Source organism: Perognathus longimembris, chromosome 3 (assembly GCF_023159225.1).
Source record: "Perognathus longimembris pacificus isolate PPM17 chromosome 3, ASM2315922v1, whole genome shotgun sequence".
NCBI classification, from domain to species: Eukaryota; Metazoa; Chordata; class Mammalia; order Rodentia; family Heteromyidae; genus Perognathus; species Perognathus longimembris.
Genome location: NC_063163.1, coordinates 91,873,610 through 91,893,237, shown reverse-complemented (window position 1 = coordinate 91,893,237; position 19,628 = coordinate 91,873,610). Strand labels below are relative to the sequence as shown.

Below are 19,628 nucleotides of genomic sequence, written 5' to 3'. Positions count from 1 at the left end.
ACTCTACCATGCAAGCCCCAGCTCCATTTCTAGTCTTTTAGTGGTTAATCAGAGATAAGAGTCTCATGGGCTTTCCTGCCCAGGCTGGCTTTGAATCTCGATCCTCAGCCTCTTGAAGTGCTAGGATTAAGAGCAGGAGCTACTAGCACTGGGCTAAGAAGATGCTTTCTTGCTCTTCCCCCTCCCAGTCCGGTTGCCATTTCAGGATGGGATTCTGAGCACTGCTGGCACCTGGGGTGAGGTATTCTGAATGTCCCCATGTTCAGGCCTGGCCTTTATCAGAGGCTCATGAGTGAGGAGAGAAGTCTGGGTCCTTGAAGTAAAGCTGTCTTCTGTTACTAAGCACCTACCATGTGCCATGCTGGGCTGCTTGTGCCTGACAGGAAGTATGAGCTGAGTGGGAAAGGAGTCCCTCCTTCTCTCTGTGAGGAATCCCTCAGAGCCTCTCCTCACTAGGCTTCTAGATGACTTGCCTCTCATGGAGGTAGGCGCTGGTCACAATCTGGTGACAGGCAAGGGTGAGGACAGGGTGTCCCTGGGAGAGAGCCCCCCCCCTTCTGCTGAGGAAGCAGCTTTTCCAGTCAAACAATAGCGGTTGTTCCTGGCGGAAGACCAAGCTAGGCCTGGCCATAGCGGGAGGGGGTGGAGGAGGGAAGAGCAGAGCCTCCCTAGGAACTTTCATGCATTGCCCTGGCCTGGAACATCTTGTTCTGATACAGCTGGGGATACTGAGGCTAGGGAGGTGAATGGGAGACTACCCACTTCCTGCCTCCTGCCTCTCACCCCTGTGGTTTCCCACCCCATCTGCATCTGCACCTGCCGTGGATGGCCTGAGCTCAGCCTCAGAAACACTCCTCCCCGCAATCGCAATCCTCCTGGGGACAGAGCAAGATGTTGGTAGCTGTAGTGCTCATGGGAGCACCCACAGGCTGGGAGCTTCCCATCTGCCTGTTGGCCCAGGCAGGCTGGATACCAATGAGGCCGGAGGTCTGCTTTCCCTTTGGTGAAAAGCCTCAGACCTAAGGTTTGAGTGTATTGGGACAGACATGCCCCCTGGAGCATGCCCAGCCTTGTCTAGGAACCAACCTGAGCTTGCTGGTGCCTGCTTGGCCTTGGGGTCTTAGACCTGCAGAAGCCTGATCAGATCTGGGGTGTCTGCCAGTGCTTGGGGGAGGGGAGGTTTGGATGTGCTGAAGCCAGTTGGGTTCTGCTAAGGGCGGCTTGTAAAGGCCACTGTGGAGCTTGTTTCTGGCCTGACTACCCAGCATGGCCTTGGCTTTCTTCTGAAGGGCCTCAAGCCATAAATTGGGGCCACCTGCACTACCTACCCCACGGCAAGGTCGTTCACAGGTGGCTAGGGCTTTCCTTATCTCTGTCCACTGAAGGGGAGCTTTCTTCTAATGTGGAAATTGGGTGACCAAAATGGCACTATTGCCGGCCCTCACTCAAGTAATTCTCCATGCCAATGCTAGGCAGTCCTTGTTTTTAGACATGGCGTAGGTCACCACCAGCCCAGCCAGCTCCCAACCTTGCACGTGGAAGGGTGGAGAAAGCAGCCCTCACACAGCTGGGAGCAAATCACTGGGCCACCAGGGCCCTGGCCTCTGTCCCCAGGCCGCCCACTCCAGAGCTCTGGGGGCAGCATTCAGATCCCAGCCGAACTGGAGTTCGTCTTCTGTATCTCAGTGACTCAACCCTAAGGCCGAGGTGCATGCCTGCAGGATGGAAACAAGCTCATGCTTCCGGCGTGTTCCAGAGCCCGGTCGGCAGACGTCCTGCGGAAAGGGCGGAGCCCCGACCGGGGGCGGGGCCGGGGCGGGGCCTCAGGTCTCGGCAGAGGGTGGGGTCAGGCGGTGACAGCGGAGCCAGGGCTGGGAGGGGTGGGGCTCGGCGGGCTGGAACCAACCGAGTGAAGGTCTGGCTCGGGGAGGGGGCGTGGCCACCGCGCATTGGCCGTGCTTCTGGGGGCGTGGCCGCCCCGGGAGGCCGCTGGGCGTGGCGCCGCGCTGGGCGGGCCCCGCCGCGTAGCGGGTGGCGTGGGTTGCCGCGACTCCGCGGCTCCTTTAAGTCCCGGGGCGACACCCCCGCTGTCCCGCCTCCCGCCTGGGTCTAGCTGGTGGCGGGGCCGGGGCCGCGCTAGCCGCGATGGAGCTGCACATTCTGGAGCACCGGGTGCGGGTGCTGAGTATCGCCCGGCCGGGTCTCTGGCTCTACACCCACCCGCTCATCAAGCTGCTCTTTCTGCCCCGCCGCAGCCGGTGCGCGCCCAGGTTTGGGGGCGCAGGTGGGGGGCGGGGGCCTGGCTGTCGCCCCGGGTCCGGGTTGAAGGATGAGGGTCGCCTCGAAAGGAGAGGGAGCAGGTGGGGAGGCGCTCCTCGCTCCGGCCGCCATCCGGCTCGGGCCTACCCTTCCTGGGACGCCGCCTATCCGGCCCCCCTCCCAGGGCCAGTCCAGGCGCAAACAGCCTGGGGTGGGTGGCGTGAGGCGGGGGCTGTGGCCCCCGGCCGCTTCGCCACGCCACTTGCAGACGCCTCCCGTCAGGTTAGAGGAGCTGACCGAGGAGGGCAAGGTCCGGTGCCCCTTGGGCTGGCGTCCCGGTGTGCCTGAGCCTCCCCTCCCTCCTGGCGTGAAGGGGCGGGAGAAGGTCTGGAGGTTGAAAACTTCGTGATCAGAAGCCGCGGCCGACACCCCATTGCTCCGTGGAGGAAACTGAGGCCTGGGTGTGGCGGGGGGTAGCGTCAAGAAGTCCACCAGCGGGAGTCCTATAAAGGACAGTAGGAGTAGAGCTTGCTTGCCCTCCCTCCCTCTACCCTTCCGCTGAGAATTCATCCTCCCTAACCCCTACCAGGTGCAAATTCTTCAGTCTGACGGAGACCCCGGAGGATTACACACTCATGGTGGACGAAGAGGGCTTTGCAGGTGAGGGCTGGGCACTTGTGCCCTCTGCCCGGAATCTCAAGTCTTGAGAAATCTTGGACCTTAAAGGATCGGAGTTCAAATCCGCCACTCACAGGCTGTGTGTCTTTCAGCAAATCTCTTCCCTTCTCTGGGCTGTGTCCAATTATGTAAAATGGGTATCCTTATAGTGGGAGGAGGGGCCTAAACTAGATAGCTCTCAGGAGGGCTTTAAAAGGTTAAGATTTATGTGGGCTGAGTGTGAGAGGGGCAGTAAGTCCTAGGCCAGCACAGAGGCTCTGTTATCAGCTTCAGGTGAGAAATGGGGGTTCCTGCAGCAGTTTGACCCCTGGACACTATTCCTCTTGCATTTATCTCCTCCCCTGCTGGTCTGGAAACTCCAGGAGTCTGAGGCCTGGGAAGGAATGCAGGATCAGGCAGCCATCCCAGAGCAGGGTTCTGGGGGCCTCCTTGCTGTTGCTTGGGCGAACAGCAGCCTCCCTGGCCCTTGTCCCTGGCTCAGGACTGGACGCTAGCCTGGTCCCTCCCAGGGCCCTGGGGCTTACATGTGGCTTCAACTCTTGGCTGTCCAGGGCCATCTCACAGGCCTGGAGGCTCCAGCCAGCCAACTGGAGTTTGGCCTAGTCCGCAACTCCCAACTTCAGGCCTTGGTTTCCCTGTTTGTATTGCTGGGGAGTCCTGCAAACTGAGAGCATCTCTGGCCAACCCGATCTGCGGGCGCCCCCTGGTGGTGTAATGTGATCACCGAACTGGATCACTTATCCAGTTCACTGAACCAGGTGCAGATTCCCATTTTACAGGAAAAAACTCAAATCATCTGCCCCACATCAAGCAGCAAGTAAATGGCAAAGCTGGGATTAGAACCCAGTTCTGAGTCTGGACTTCTGAGTTTACGGGGAAGGATTAATACCTAGCTGACCAGTTCTTGAATCACTACTTTGCTACATATGGAATTTTAGAACCCCAGCCCCAGTCTTCAGCCCTGTCCCCTTACCTTGCTAGAGCTTCCCAAGGCTCAGTCAGGACCATGGAGGCTCAGAGAAAGGCAGGGGCTAAGCCTGCAGGCCGGGACCTGGCATGTGCATCTTGCCCACAGAACTGCCCCCATCTGAGTTCCTGCAAGTAGCCGAGGCCACGTGGCTAGTGATGAGTGTGTCATCGCACAGCGGCCCTGCAGTGCAGGCTGCGGGGGTCACCAAGATCGCCCGCTCCGTCATCACACCCCTGGCTGAGCACCATGTATCTGTGCTGATGTTGTCTACATATCAAACAGACTTCATCCTAGTGAGTTTCTATAAATTCTGTGGCAGGGCAGGGTGGACAAGGGGGCCTGAGGGGGGCCCCAACGTGATGCACTATCTTTCTGTCGTTCAGGTTCGAGAGCAGGACCTGTCAGTGGTAATTCATACCCTGGCCCAAGAGTTTGATATCTACCGTGAAGTGGGCGGGGAACCTGTGCCTGTGATCAGGGAAGATTCCAGCAATGGCTTTCCCCGTGCCCAGCATGGTGAGGTCTGCCTCTTGGATACACCTTTGCTCTCCCGGGTCCATGGGCATGGGAAGACCGGCGGCACACTTCCCGTGTGAATGGTGAGGCCAGAGGCTCCAGGCTGGTTCTTGGAGAACCATGGGCCAGGCCCCGCCCATTTCCACAAAGCCACGCCCACAGCGGGGCCTTTCCCAACCGGCCACCAGGGGTCGCCCGAGCCCCACGGATGCCTTTTCACCCAATGCCCCTCTCCCACAGGCCCGAGCCCCACGGATGCCTTTTCACCCATGCCCCTCTCCCACAGGCCCAAGCCCAACCGTGCACCCCATTCAGAGCCCGCAGAACCGCTTCTGTGTCCTCACGCTGGACCCCGAGACACTGCCGTCCATCGCCACTATCCTCATCGACGTGCTCTTCTACTCTCACAGGTGGGCCCCGGGTGCACCTGATCTCTGTTTCCACACCAGTGTTTCTAACTCACCACCTGTGTCCTGTCCATCGCTCCTGTGCTTCGCCCTGTTCCTCGGGCGTTCCTCGCATCCTGGTGCCCTCCACTCATGTTGAAAGAAGTTTCTGATGGGTGGGAGTTGGAGGTGTCTGCAGGGCGTCCCCCTCTACCTCCCAGCTGGAGTTCTTTGCCCCTGGGGTCCTTTGTCCTGAGTGGGAGTCTTCGGAGGTCCACACGCTCTCTAGCAGGAGAGCTGCCTAGGGCCACCGGTTCCAGCCCCTTCCCTGGGGTCTGGAGGCTGAGGATTGGGAGATGGAACTCGCTGGGTGCATGGCGGAGCCCCTGATTTGGCCGTTTCTTCAGTGCCCCTAGGGAGGCAGCCTCCGACAGTCTGGAATCCAGCTCCATCCCATTCTTTGCCTTCTCCCTCATTGAGGGTTACATCTCCATCGTGATGGATGCAGAGACACAGAAAAAGTATGTGACCTTTGGCCCCAGAGGTGGGTGGGAGGAGGGGGGCACAGCCCCCCAGGAGGGAGGCCACCAGCCTCTGAGATCAGCAGGCCAGGCCTGCTCCAGGGCCCACCACAGTGGGATAATGGGTGACCCTGCCCCCCCACCTGTTCCTCCAGGTTCCCCAGTGACCTCCTGCTGACCAGCTCATCGGGAGAGCTGTGGAGGATGGTGCGGATTGGTGGACATCCTCTGGGCTTTGGTGAGGGCTGCTCTTTTTGGGGAAGAGGCCATGGGTGGGGTGACCCCTGCCTCCAGGGTGAATACATGTACCCTCCTGAACCCCCAGATGAATGTGGGATCGTGGCTCAGATTGCGGGACCTCTGGCTGCCGCTGACATCTCCGCCTACTACATCAGCACCTTCAACTTTGACCATGCCCTGGTGAGTACCAGAGGCCGCAGGGTCCTGGGGGGGAAACTGAGGCCCAGGGACATGAGGGAGGGTCAGAGGCAGTCCCAGCCAGGCTGCATTCACCCCTGCCCTTCCTTGCCCTCTCTCCCTCCCGTGTGCCCCCAGGTGCCCGAGGATGGCATCAGCAGCGTCATTGAGGTCCTGCAGCGAAGGCAGGAGGGCCTGGTATCCGAAGGTTCCTAGAGAACCCAGCAGACGCCAGCTCTTCCTCACCACCGGGCTTCCAGAGACTTCTCTGAACTATTTAATCAAGCTACGGAATGAGCCTCCCCATTGCTTCAGCATGGGGAGGTCACCATCATTCCGCCTTCTGTATGTAAGCTGCGTGCGGGCACCAGCACCTGGGGACGCAGGCGCGCTTTCCCAGGGGCCATGGGCAGGTGCCAGCCCCTCCCCGCTCTGCCCATGCAGGGGAACCTGGTGCTCAGGGCTCGGGCCCCCACCCGTCACTCCCCTCGGGCTTTCAGCATTTGCACAGTCCCTGCTCGAGGCCTGAGCCACCCCCACCCCCCACCCCGGGGCCAGCTGTTCCCCTGGGCAAGGCTCTCTCCTGTGCCTGGCCAGTTGCCTCGATGGCCAGGTGACTTCTGACAGTGCCTTAAGAAAAGTATTTTTACATCTCTCCTTTTTTAAAAATTAACTATTAATAAAAGACTTTATATTGACCAGATTGTTCTGTGTCCTTGGTTATCCTCTGAGTTTCATTCTCAATCATGGCTCACCCTTCCTTCCTTCCTTCCTTCTTTCCCTCCCTCCCTTCCTTCCTTCTTTCCCTCCCTCCCTTCCTTCCTTCTCTCCCTCCCTCCCTCCCTCCCTCCCTTCCTTCTTTCTTTCCCTCCTTCCTATTTTATAGATGTATTTGTTTTGTGCTGTCATTAGGGCTTGAACTCGGCCTAGGCAGTGTCTTATAGCATTCTCACTCAAGGCTAGCACCACAGTTCCACTTTTGTGGGTTTTTTGTTTTGTTTTTGCTAGTTAATTGAAGAGTCTCACGGACTTTCCTGCCTGTTCTGGCTTTGAACTGCAATCCTCAGATCTCAGCTTCCTGAGTTGCTAGGATGACCGAGTCTCTGGCACCAAGTTTCCTTTTCTTTCTTTTACCAATAAAGGGTGAAAGGGTCTCACACTGGCTCAGCTTGCTTGCTTATGTACAGCAGGTGTTCTTTCCCTGGAGCCATGTTTCCAGTTCTGCTTTTTGCTGGTGAGTTGGAAATGGAGCCCAGGCTGGTTGTGGAACCTTAGGCCCGTGGGCCTCAAGCATCCTGAGGGTTGGGATGACAGGTGTGAGCCAGCCCTGGTCTGGGCTCTCACCTCCCCCACCCCCCCAGCAGTATGTGAACCACTGCCATGTTCCACATGAGGAACTGAGGTGACTTGACAGCCAGGGCCACAGGGGCTCCCACTCAGGGCTGTCTGCTGCTCAAGTTTGGGTTCTTTTCTCCATTTCTTGTTGCTTCCAGAATAACAAAGAAAGTTGTAGGCATGGGTAGAGAGATGCTCAGATCTTCCTGCCTACGGTGTCCTCTGCCTGGACATGGAGAAGCCATTAAGAAGGCCCCGACCACCTTTCTCCTGCTCTTGAGCTCTGCTTTTCGTTTTAGGTTCTTGTACTTGGGCTTGAACTTGGGTGCTTTTTTCACTCACAGCTAGCTTTCTATCACTAGAGTCAGAGCAGCCACTTCTGACTTTTTTGGTGGTCCACTGGAGATAAGAGTCTCACAGAGGGCTGGGAATATGGCCTAGTGGCAAGAGTGCTTGCCTTGTATACATGAAACCCTGGGTTCGATTCCCCAGCACCACATGTACAGAAAACGGCCAGAAGTGGCACTGTGGCTCAAGTGGCAGAGTGCTAGCCTTGAGCAAAAAGAAGCCAGGGACAGTGCTCAGGCCCTGAGTCCAAGGCCCAGGACTGGCAAAAAAAAAAAAAAAAAAAAAAAGAGTCTCACACTTTCTTGTCCAGGCTAGCTTTGATCCACAATCCTGGAATCTTAGCCGCTTGAGTAGCTGGGATTACAGGCATGAGCATCTGGCCGAGCCTGTGTTCCCGTTCCAGTTGTGCTTCCCAGGGCCCCTCTAGGGCTCGTGTGGCCGGGCCTGTGCCTTGGGCCTCCACCCAGGACTAGGAGAACAACCCACGTCCTTGGAGGCTTTGTCCTGCAATGCCCAAGTGGGTCTGGGCTCCTCTGTGCCTAGACTTTTGTGCCATAAAGGGCCATACGCCCCTCAGGCCTGGAACTCCCTGCAGCCCATCAGCGGGGGGCCCCCATATGCCTTGGGGGGGTGGTTATCAGACAACCTCAGCCCAGCCCCGCCCAAACTTGGGAAGGGAAGAAGGGCGTGACTTCTGTGTACTCCCACATCACTGGGGCTCCCCAGAAAAGCTAGAACAAGAGGCCAGACCTGGCAATGCGCCCACTCTGGTTCTGGTGACTTCAGGGCTGGGGCCTTCCTTAGGCTGCTGATGACACCAGCTGAGCGTGCAGCCCTGGCCCGGTGAGTGAGTGGCAGAGACCTGGGGAGGCCCCTTCCCTCCAGCCTCAGTTTCTTCAGATGCCCAGAAACCTGGTAGCTGCCCCTTGGGGACAAGCTCCTTGTGGTCAGAAGTAGAACATTCTAGAAGGTTCTGGTTCTGTTCCCGAGGGCCTGTGAGATGGGGACTCAAGAAGGGGGGAGTCTTAGCCATGTCTGGAGTACTCCTGGCCTGCCTTTTGGGGGGGTGGGTCTGACTTCTCTCTGCCTGTGAGTCACTGTCTGTTTGGGGCGTTTCTCTCACCCTACTTCTCTGAGGGCCTCAGGCCTCTCTGGGCCCCTTAAACCAGGTCCCAATTGGCTGTAGATAGATGTTGGCGGCTGTGAGGGGCCAGGCCTGGGTGAGGTGGCTGCAGTGTACCCCTAGGATACTGATCTGACTCGGGCCCAGGCGTGGATGTCAGCCTGTGCCCCCCACTCCGTGTTCCTGCATATGGTAAGGCCTTCAGAGGTCCCAGATAGATCCACGGCAGGTGTGCTGAGGAGACCCAGCAGGCAGAGGGTGTCCCAGCGACACTGAGTGGAGACAGTGCCTCCCAGGGGGCTCCCCACCCCCCAGGCTGGGGCTCAGAGACCCACCTGTTGCTTCCTGTCTGGGGCCCCAGGGTGGCTGGCCTGGGTCTGACTTAAGGCCAAGGCCTGGGGACAGGGCCTCCCAGGAGCCTTCGGGCCGGCCACAGAGGCAGAGAAGGGAGCCAGGGACCCAATCCTGATGCAAGTTGGGGAGAGCACCTGTGGAGATGGTGTGGCCTTGGGGGGGGGGAGTAAACTCCTACAGCAGAAATGCAGGCCTTCAAGCCCACCCCTCCATTCCTGCCCCAAGGGGCCTTGGGGTCCTGTGCTGGCCTAGGTGGTTCCTTGATCCTCTCTAGAGGTGAGAGAAGAAACGCCATGTCCCCTTTGGTGTTCTCCTGCCCCATCCCAGGGGAGAGACCCCAGAAGGAGCGGCATGGAGGAAGTGAGTCCACCTGCCGCTGGCTGCCCGCAAGGTGTGTCTCGTGATGGTGAGTGAGGGTGGCCCCATTCAGTCATCTATGCAGTACTTCCATCATCCTCATTTCACCTAGGTGGACATGAAGCCCAGAGAGGCACAGTGGCTTCCTCACGACCACACAGCTGGACACAGGCAGACACCACTGTTCCCACACAGGTTCACACAGGAGAGGGGCTTGGGGGCCTCTTGCTGAGGTGTGTGTATGGGGGTGCTGTAGCTGAACCCTGAGGGATGGGAAGGTTTTGCAAGATCCCTTGTCACGGCAGCTGTCTGCGTTGGTGGCTGGGTGTCTGCTGCCGGTGGCAACGGGTGTGTGGGCAGGCACGCGAGGCCTGACCCCGGGCCAGGCACAGGGCCGGGTGGGGATTGGGCAATGGCTGTGGTTTCTGTCTTACTTTCCCAGGCTTGCCCTGTGTTGGATGTTTGAGGCAAGGAAGCCCCTGGGGTGTCCAGAGGATTCCTCTCCCAGGAGATGTGGGGGGGCAGGGAGGCGCCACGTGGGGCACCGGTGCCCCAAGGTGGACCGTGCTGCATGGCTGCGGGTAGCAGTGTCCACGTGGATGGAAGAGACGCTTCTCCAGGATGGATGTCTGTCTGGATATGGCTGGGTGAGCACCAGCTATGGGCCTGGCTCTGTGTGCACGCCTGTGGCTGCCTGTGTGAGTACGTGTGGTAGTCCGGGTTCTGTGTGTGTGTGTGTGTGTGTGTGTGTGTGTACTGTGTCAGTGGCTAGGCTGGGTGTCTATGAACATATATACGTGTGTGCATGTGTATATGTGTGTGTGTGCGTGCACGTACACACACATACATATATATGCATATATGTATGTATGTGTGTGTATATATATACATATATATATACATATATACACACATATGCCAGTCCTGGGGCTTGAACTCAGGGCCTGGGCAATGTCCCTCTTTTGCTCAAGGCTCACTCTACCACTTGAGCCACAGCACCACTTCTGGATTTGGGGTGATTAATTAGCGATAAGAGCCTCACGGAGTTTTCTTGCCTGGGCTGGCTTTGAACTGTAATCTTCAGATCTGAGACTCCTTAGTAGCAAGGATTACAGGCGGGAGCTGCCAGTGCTGGGCTGAGGCTAGTACTTTCCAAGTCTGCAGGTGGACTAGTAGGAAACAGGTTCCAGGAAGGGCCTGGGGCCGCTGACTCATTCTTGACCCCTCCTGACCCCTCGCAGCCTGGCTCTGTCTCAGCCCTCTGGTTTTCCGGGTTGCTCTGTGCTTTTCTTTTTGTTTTTCATTTGTCACTGGTGATGAATGAACCCCGGGTCTTTCACATGCTTGGTAAGCACCCTATCAATGAGCCACACATTCAAATCTTGCTGGATTTCTTTTTTTTATTATTAATTAAATTTTATTGACAAGGTGTTGTACAAAGGGGGTACAGTTACATAATAAGGTAGTGAGTACATTTCTTGTGATATCTGTTACACCCTCATTTTTCTTTCCCTTCCCTAGATCAGGTAGGCATATATACAATATCCAGTGTACCAAAATCATATACAGTAACCACGTGGGGTCTGCCAAAGGAAATTCACCTAGAACATTAAACGTAACATCAACAATAGAATCCTCCTGTATCCTTCTCTTGGAGTTCTTTTTGCTTATCCTCCTCTTATTTAATCATGTGTACATACATAGTTGTTGAGCTATTGTGATCCACTGATAGGTCTGTTCTAGACCTTTTTATGTTTGTTTAGTAGTTGTTTAGTTTTAGATACATAATGTAAATTGCTGGATTTCTTAAAGTCTGCCTTTTATTTAAAAATTGAAGTAAAATTTACATAATATATAAAGAATTGAGACAGAGTTACTTGTAGCTCAAGCTGGCCTCACATGCTCAGTCTGGCCTCAGCCTCCTGAGTATTGGGATTATAGGTGTGCACTACCATATCTGGCTAAAAATAGACTGATAGATTTTGGTTGATTGATACAAAACTTTTAAAGCTAAGAGTTGGTTTCTCATGCCTGTAATCCTAGCTTCTCAGGAGGCTGAGATTTGAGGATTGAGGTTCAAAGCCAATCTCGGCAAGAAAAACCCATTAGACTCTTTATCTCCAATTAATCATCCAAAAGCCAGAAGTGGAGCTGTGGCTTAAGTGGTAGAGTGCCAGCCTTAAGCAAAAACCTGAAGGAGAGCCTGAGGCCTTGAGTTCAATCTCCAGTCCCAGCTTAGTTTAGTTAGACTCAGGGTTCTATGCTTGCTAGGAAAGCACTCTACCACTTGAGCCACACACCCAGTGCAAAGTTAATCATTTAAGATACGTGGAATATTTCAGCAGCATTTAGCATTTTGACGATGTTGTACAGCCATCATCTCTACTTACTTACAAAGCATAAATCACTTATCACCTCATATCCACCAAGCAGCCAGTCCCTGCCCCTTTCACTCTGAGTTCCTGGCCATCATGTGTCTGCGTTTACCTCTTCGGATATTTCACGTGTGCAGAATCCTACACTCACACAGCACATGGCTTTACACTTATTTCACTGGGTATCACGTACTTGAAGTTCACCTGTGATGGTAAAACGGCATTCTTTTTCAGAACTAAAGAATATTCCATTATATAGCTACTCTTTTGTTTATTCAGAATCTTTTGCAGGACCTTTGGGCTGTGTCTTGTCCATCTTTCAGTGATTAAGCTCTGCCTTCCAGTCGCTCCCTCCCTCTCTTCCTTCCCCCTTCTAACCACAACCCCCATTTCCCATTGGGACTTCAATGACCTCTCCCTTCTCTGTCTCTGTCATCTTCCTCCCTCCCTCTCCCACTTCCCTCTCTCTGCAGATCCTGGGGCTTGAACTCAGGGCCTGAGAGTTGTTCCAGAGCTTTTGGCTCAAGGCTAGCATTTACCACTTGAGCCACAGCTCAAGGTAAGAGTCTCATGGACTTTCCTGGCCTAGGCTAGTTTTGAACGGCAATCCTCAGATCTCAACCTCCTGAGTAGCTAGGATTACAGGTGTGAGCCACTGGCACCTGGCTTCTCTCTTTTTCTCTTCAATATATGCTCAGAGATTTTCCTGCAGCCCCTGAAAGTGTCAGAGGAGGAAGCTGCCTTTCCATGTGTCTGAGGGCCTCAGGGTGGTGTTCAGTGGTGCAGCTCATGAGGTCCCTCTGTGTCCCCACCCCCTCGGTGTCCCCACCCCCTCAGTGTCCCCGCCCCTCTCTGTCCCCACCCCCTCCCGGTGTCCACGCCCCCTGTTTCCCCGCCCCTCTCCGTGTTCCCACCCCCGTCTGTGTCCCCGCCCCTTGTCTGTGTCCCTGCCCCCTCTTTGTGTCCCTGCCTGTAAACCTAGTTAACTCAGGAGGATGAAATCTGAGGATCGCAGTTCAAAGTCAGCCTAGGCAGGAAAGTTTATGAGATTCTTCTTTCCAGTTAACCATCAGAAATGCTGGAAGTAGAGCTGTGGCACAAGCACTAGCCTTGAGCCAGAAAGCAAAGGGACATTGTCTAGCAGGCCCCGAGTTCAAGTCCCAGGCCCTGAGTTCAGGCCCCAGGCCCAGCCTACACACACATTGAAAACCCCTAGCTATGTGACAGGCATGCTTTGGGCACCCTATGTCAGTCCCAGGGAAGGTTTCAGAATTTGCAGGTGCACTGCGGCCTCAGGGGTCCCACGAAGCCCCCACCGGGCCAGGCATCCCTCCTCTGTGATGGGGCAGGAGAGGTGCAACCTGAGAAATGGCCCTTCAGTGCACATGAGCATGTGCAAGCTCCTGTGTGACGTGCATGCCCACTCACCCTTCCCCATCCACGTTCAACAGTGATGCTGCAACCCTGGCCTGTTCTCTGGGTGGCTCATGGCTGGGCGCTGGTTGGAGACTTTGTGCAAGGCCCCTATGATCTATTCATTTCCATTGTTTTGGTGGTGGTACGGGCACTTGAACTCAAGGCCTCATAGGCAGCACTCTACCCTGTGAGCCATGCCCACAGCCTTTTCTTTTTTTTCTTTCAGATAGGGACTCACACTTTGGTGCTCTATGGTCTTCCTAACTCCACTTCCTGCATAGCTTGGATTACAGCATGCATGACGGTACTTGGCTCTTCCCCTCACACTCCCAAAAGGCAGGATCGTCCTCTCCAGCAAAGACTAGCCCAGTTTCTGTGAGATCCCATGCTGCCTAGGTGGAATTTGGGCCAAAGGGAATTCTTTACTGGGAAGCAGGAGAAATGCTTTAGTTTTCTCTTTTTTTTCTTTTTTCAGTTAGTTTTCCTGGAAAGTGTTGCAATCTACATGGGGCAGAGAGGGAAGCAGATTTCAAATTTGCTTATTAAAAATGTTATCATAAATAAAAAGTCAGCGTCTTTTAATTTAAAGCTGCCCAGAAATGGGATTACGTGACTCGGAGGGCATTGAAAATGGCAGAAATCCATTTCCTTGGCAAGTGGAACCAGGACAGCAAATGCAGATGGGCCCAAAAGAAGCTACTGTGGCCAACTTCTAGACACCTGGAGTGGGGTGCACAGATGTGGGCTGGAGACACATCTGGATCCTGCAGGCTGAGAGCCACAGGCTGCCGCTTCCCTGGGACTTCTGCCCATGGCTACGTGTTTGTTGAAGGATTTCTTGAGCACCTACTGAGTAGATGGAATTACAGGTGTGAAGCACTAGTGCTGGCAACACATAGTTTCTTGTATTTGTGGACAGGCTGGGTTCCAGAAGGATTCTGTGGCAGATTTGTGAGCCCAGGGACCTCCTGGGCACAGAGTGACCCCGCTGAACTACTAGATCCTTGTTCACTCTGGGGTTTATGTAACACGCCTTTCTCAACCGCCCGCCACCACCCAATGACATAAGCAAATGTGAACCTCAGTTTCTGTCCCAGGGGCTGCTGGGACATGTTTATCACAGACCTGGCGAGGGTCACAGTCAGCTCACTGAATGAATGTCACTGGCTGTTCTTGGAGGTGGCATGTGTACATTCCTGTCTCCTTCCCCCAAAAGCCCCATTGCCTTTAGCGATCTCCCCAAGCTCTTGGCCACTCGAATCCACTGTCTCCCTGGATGTGTCTTAATTATGAATGCCATAAAATAGGGGGTCCTTTGAGTCTGGCTTCTGTGTTATAAAGTTTTCACAGTTGGTCTGTGTTGCGGTTAGTGGCATTTCTCCATTTAGTGTGTTGCCTAATAGTATTCTTTGCATTTGGTTGATGCATTTTTCTATTGACAGGCATTTAGGCTGTGTGGGCTTTGTAAGTAACTGCTCCTATGCTGATTTAAGTTCATGTGTGGACATATGCTTTCTGTTTATCTTATTTAAACAATTTGTGAGGGCTGATTTTTTTTTTCTTAATGATAGAACTAGGAATGAAATTGTCAGTCATATGAGATCTTGGTTGGGCCATTTGAAGAACCACTAGATTTTTCCAAAGACTTTCCTAGGTTTCTGCTAGCAGTGTCGGATGGGGCCATTTCTCCACATCCTCACCACTACTTCTTATTGTATGTTTTTGATTATGACCACCCAGGAGGAGGTGATGGGGCACATGCCAGTGGTTTGCATGTGCATTTCACAAAGGCTCATGAAATCAGGCATCTTAACACAATTCCTTTTTCACTCTTGTCAGTCATGAGGCCTGGGACTGGACTCAGGGCCTGGGCACTGTCCCTGAGCTCTTCTGCTCAAGGCTAGTGCTCTACCACTTGAACCATAGTGCCACTTCTGGGTTTTCAGGTAGTTAATTGGAGATAAGAGTCTCACGAACTTTCCTGCCCAGGCTGGCCTTGGACCGTGATCCTCAGATCTGAGCCTCCTGTGTACCTAGGATTACACCAGTGGCCCGCTTTCACTCCAGTCTTATTGCCCATGTACATGTCTTTTTATTTTTGGAGAAATGGCTGTTTAAATCCTCTGCCCATTTTAAAACTGTTTTTCTATCCTTGTTAAATGGTGTTGCTGCTTTATTTATTTACTTATGTTCAGTTTTTTGTGGTGTGTGTGTGTGTGTGTGTGTGTGTGTGTGTGTGTGTGAGCTTGAACTAAGGGCCCAGGTGCTATCCCTTAGCTTTCTTTGCTTGAACCATTTGAACCACAGCTCCACTTTTGTGGGTTTTTTTTTTCTAGTTAATTGTAGTAAAGTGTCTCAAGGACTTCCCTGCCTGGGCTGGCTTTGAACCTCAGTCCTCCAATCTGCCTTTGAGTAGCTCGGTTTCCAGGCATGAGCCACCGGCACCAGGCTGCTTTTGTGTTTGGAGACAGGATCTGGCTATATAGCCCAGGCTGGCCTCAAACTCTCCATCTTCCTGCCCCTGACTCCTGAATGTGCCAGCCCATCCGGGATGACCACGCCAAGCTCATGTCATTGCGTTTTCTGGAGGGGAAACTGAAGCTCAGGAAGAGGCTGTGTCTAGGCCAAGAATCCTGGGCTCAGAAGCCATGAAACCAGAACCAAAGTTGGTCCCTCTGTGCAGCGGGGTGTCCCCATGGCCATTCTAGAACCTGTCCTTGCATTTAAAGGGGCAGGAGCCTCATAGGCAGAGTGGGCTCGAGAGGCTGAGACACAGCAGTTCGGAGGAAGCCAGCTGGTCTTCTCTTCCTCTCCAAATCACGCGGCTCTGACTGACGTGACCCAGGAAGAGGGGACAGCCCAGGGCCTGTGGTTGGGGATCCTATTTATACCAGCTGTTGCAAGCCTTTCCTGCTGGCGACAGGGACGTCACTGAGCGCTGACCTCACCAGAAATGCTGACGCATCTTCCTTCTCACGTCTCCCAGATGGTTGGTTGGTCTGGAGGCCAGCCCCCAAGTCTCCAGGCCACTCCCTGTCCTCCTGTGTGTTATCCCACTCTGGGCCCTGGGCTGGGGCCCCCATTATACGTAACCTTCCAACCCTTCTGCAAGCTGTTATGGGCTGGATGCATTCTATCTCCCACCCACTCCACTCCTCCCTACCTCACAGTATCTCACATATGGCTGCCTTTGGAGATGAAGCCTTGAAATAAGGTTAAATGAGGTCATAGGGGGACCTCCACATAGCTTTCCAAACAGAGATTAGGAACCAGGTATTGGGGGCTCACACTTGTAATCCTAGCTACATGGGAGGCTGAGACTAGGAGCATCAAGGTTCTAGGCCAGCCTGGGGTGGGGGTGGGGATCTCATGAGATTCCATCTCAACCAATATGCAGCCGATACCTATCTGTCATTCTGGCTTCTTAGGAAACATAAATAGGAGGATCATGGTCCATGTAGATAGGGAAGAAAGCAAAACTCAATTTGAAAAATATCAAAAGCCAAAAAAGTGGCTCAAGTGATAGAGTTGTTTGCTTTAGCAAGTACAAAGTGCTAAGTTCAAATCTCAGTTCAAGAAAGAAAGAAGGAAAAGAAAAGAAGGAAGAAAGGAAGGGAGGAGGGAAGGGAGGAATGAAGGAGGGAAGGAAGAAAGGAAGGAAAGAAGGAAAGAAGGAAGGAAGGAAGGAAGGAAGGAAAGAAGGAAGGAAGGAAAGAAGGAAGGAAGGAAGGAAGGAAAGAAGGAAGGAAGGAAAGAAGGAAGGAAGGAAGGAAAGAAGGAAGGAAGGAAGGAAGGAAAGAAGGAAAGAAAATAGTTCCAGGCAGGGATGACTCATGCCTGGAATCCTAGCTATTCAGGAGGCTGAGATGTGAGGATTATTGTTCAAAGCCAGCCTGAGCAAGAAACCTTAAAAAAAAATTTTTTTTTTCCAGTCCTGGGGCTTGAACTGAGCCTGAGCACTGTCCCGGAGCTGCTTTTGCTCAAGGCTGGCACTCTACCACTTGAGCCACAGCATCACTTCCAGCTGTTTCTGTGTATGTGGTGCTAAGGAATCAAAGCCAGGCCCTGAGTTCAAGCCCCAGGGCTGGCACAGAGAGGGGGGAGGAAGAAGGGGGGGGAGACAGAGAGAGAGACAGAGAGACAGAGAGAGACAGAGACAGAGACAGAGAGAGACAGAGAGACAGAGAGACGAGGAGAGAGAGAACATAGATAAACACATAAACCGACAAGGACCAAGAGAGGACACCACCAGCCATTAACAAGCCGAGGAGAGGCTGCAGAAGGAAACAACCTCAGGTGCCTCGCTCGATGCCGCCGATGCCGGATTGCCAGCTGCAGGAGCCCCACTGACTCTTGGAGCTCTTGGTGCAGGGTCCCAGGGCCCCGCCCACAGCAGCCCACAACCTGAGACCACGCCCAGTCCGGGCCACGCCCACATCAGGCCACGCCCACGCCACGCCCTGGTCGCCGCACCACACCAGGAGGTTCAAGCTAATGCTGATGGAAACATGCTCTAAGTTCTCCGGAAACATGCTCTAAGTTCTCCGGGAAGTTCTCTCCCTGGACACCGTGCAAATGTATTTCCCCCATTGTTTCCTAAATGACTGGGTGTTGCAATGGTTTCTGTAACCGTTGCATCTTTTGGGGGGATTATAAAGACATCCTGGGGCTGGACTCTGGTGACTCACACTCGGGTAATCCTAGCTACTCAGGAGGTTGAGATCTGAGCACCACTGTTCAAAGCCAGAACACCACCAGAACACCAGAACACCAGAAGTGGCACTGTGGCTCAAGTGGTAGAGTGCTAGCCTTGAGCTGAAGAGCCAAGGGACAATACCCAGGCCCAGAGTTCATGCCCCACGACACCAATGAAACTAGATGAGTGCTTTGCACTTAATTTTAAAATAACCTAGTTTTCACTAAAAAAAAAAAAAAAAAAAAAATCTTATGAGCTTTCTTGCCGAGGCTGGCTTTGAACTGCGATCCTCAGATCTCGGTCTTCTGAGTAGCTAGGATTACAGGTGTGAGCAACAGGCTCCGGGCGCTTTTGATTATATTCTGAGCCAGGGTCTTGCTGTGTAGACCAGAGTGGCCTAGAATACTCTGTCCATTAGAGTAACAGGGATGACAGTCATGCACTACCTAGCCTGGCCTTTAGCTCAGTAGTCTCCGGGGTGGTCTCAGGCTGGGTTGCTCAAGTCTCTGCACCTCAGAGGTGTTGTTCCACAGGGGAGGGGAGGAGAGAGGTGGTCAGGCATGGTGAGAGGTTGGGGCAAGGACCTCTCCAGCCCTTTCCAGCTCTGGCCATGGACTCAGAGCTTCTGTCTCCTTATCAGAGCTAAGACTCAGGACCTCCCTCCCCAGGGCTGCTGCGGAAAACGCAGGAGGCTCCTGGAAGCCACTGTCTCAGGCTGCAGCTCCAGAACAGGCCCTTGGGGGTGGCAAGGTGGGGGAAGGGCTGCCCACAGTGGGTGCTGCCCAGGGCCAGCACCCCGAGTGGGCCGGAGGGGCAGAGCAGTGTTTCTGGTTTTGCCTAGTGTGGGCTTGTCAGTTTCTAGACCTCGTTGGCACAGTGTGTGAGCACATCCAGTTTGTTGAATGAATATCAGTGGGGAGGGGGGCGTGGGGGGGTTGTCAGACAGAGAGCAGGCGCAGCCTGGATAGCTTCTCTGCCATTCATAATTGAGGCTCAGTGTGTGTGTGTGGGGGGGTGCTTAGGGCCTCCTCTCCCCTGGATCCACACAGCCCCCCACCGCAAGTCCTAGGGGCCCCACCTTGGCACCCCCCCTTCTGCTGAAGGTCTTCTTTCTGGGCCTGCTAGATGGGCTCATAGAGACCCGGACCAGTCCCTGAATTTTCTGGCCTAGCTTTGTGTTTGGGCCTCAGTTTACCCCCACGGTGAAGCAACAGTGTGACACTGTCTCCTGGACTCTGACTCCTTCTGGCTCCTGCGTCTTCACGAAACCCAGGGACCAACCCACGATCGCTATCTATCTTTCAGAGAAAGTGAAACCCGGGCGCCAACTGCCGAGGCAGCCCCCACCCCTTGGCTTCCCCTTCTGATCTCACCGCTTCCCTTGTCCTCTCCCCCGAAAACTGGTACTTGGAATCAAGCGTTTCATCTCTTCTTTTATGTCCATGTTTGGCAGTGGCCCCGGGAGAGGTGGACCTGGATGTGCTTTCCTGCGGTCTGTTTTGTGAGGGGCAGAGAGGTTGAGTGGCTTGCCTCAGGTCACACAGCACATCAGAAGGCTTGGTTTTCTCTTTCTCTTATTCTGAATGTCCAGTTCTTCCGTGAGGACCCGCCCCCCTCCCCGACTGCAGAGAAGGCGCCTGGCTGTGGGCAGTAGACCTAGGATAGGAAGATTTGGTAGGGGATTCCAAACTGGAGATGCAATTACCAGGGCTAGAACCACAATCTCGGGGCTACCAGCCTGGCTCTGGCTCTGTGCCCAGAGCCCGGTGGTTTCCGCTCACAGATGTCCCAACAACCCCAGCGGGAGGGCGGGAAGGGCATTCAACAAGGAAGATGTCTCGCCCCTCTTCTGCCCCCAAACCCTGGTTCTGTGTAAG

The 19,628-nt window shown here is 54.3% G+C and overlaps 1 protein-coding gene across 2 annotated transcripts; it reads left to right on the top strand.

Annotated features, from left to right (window-relative positions):
• Positions 1-2,065: 2,065 nt before the first annotated feature.
• On the top strand, positions 2,066-6,445 carry Castor1 (cytosolic arginine sensor for mTORC1 subunit 1). Of its 2 annotated transcripts, none has more exons than XM_048343286.1 (9): positions 2,066-2,270; positions 2,849-2,919; positions 4,013-4,200; positions 4,291-4,423; positions 4,710-4,833; positions 5,217-5,330; positions 5,486-5,568; positions 5,656-5,750; positions 5,886-6,445. In XM_048343286.1, the coding sequence occupies exons 1-9, from the start codon at positions 2,146-2,148 to the stop codon at positions 5,961-5,963; spliced, it is 1,011 nt and encodes a 336-aa protein (XP_048199243.1). In that variant the 5' UTR covers positions 2,066-2,145; the 3' UTR covers positions 5,964-6,445. The 2 variants fall into 2 exon arrangements, with proteins under 2 accessions (XP_048199243.1, XP_048199244.1); XM_048343287.1 differs by having other exon boundaries at positions 2,067-2,258.
• Positions 6,446-19,628: the final 13,183 nt, after the last annotated feature.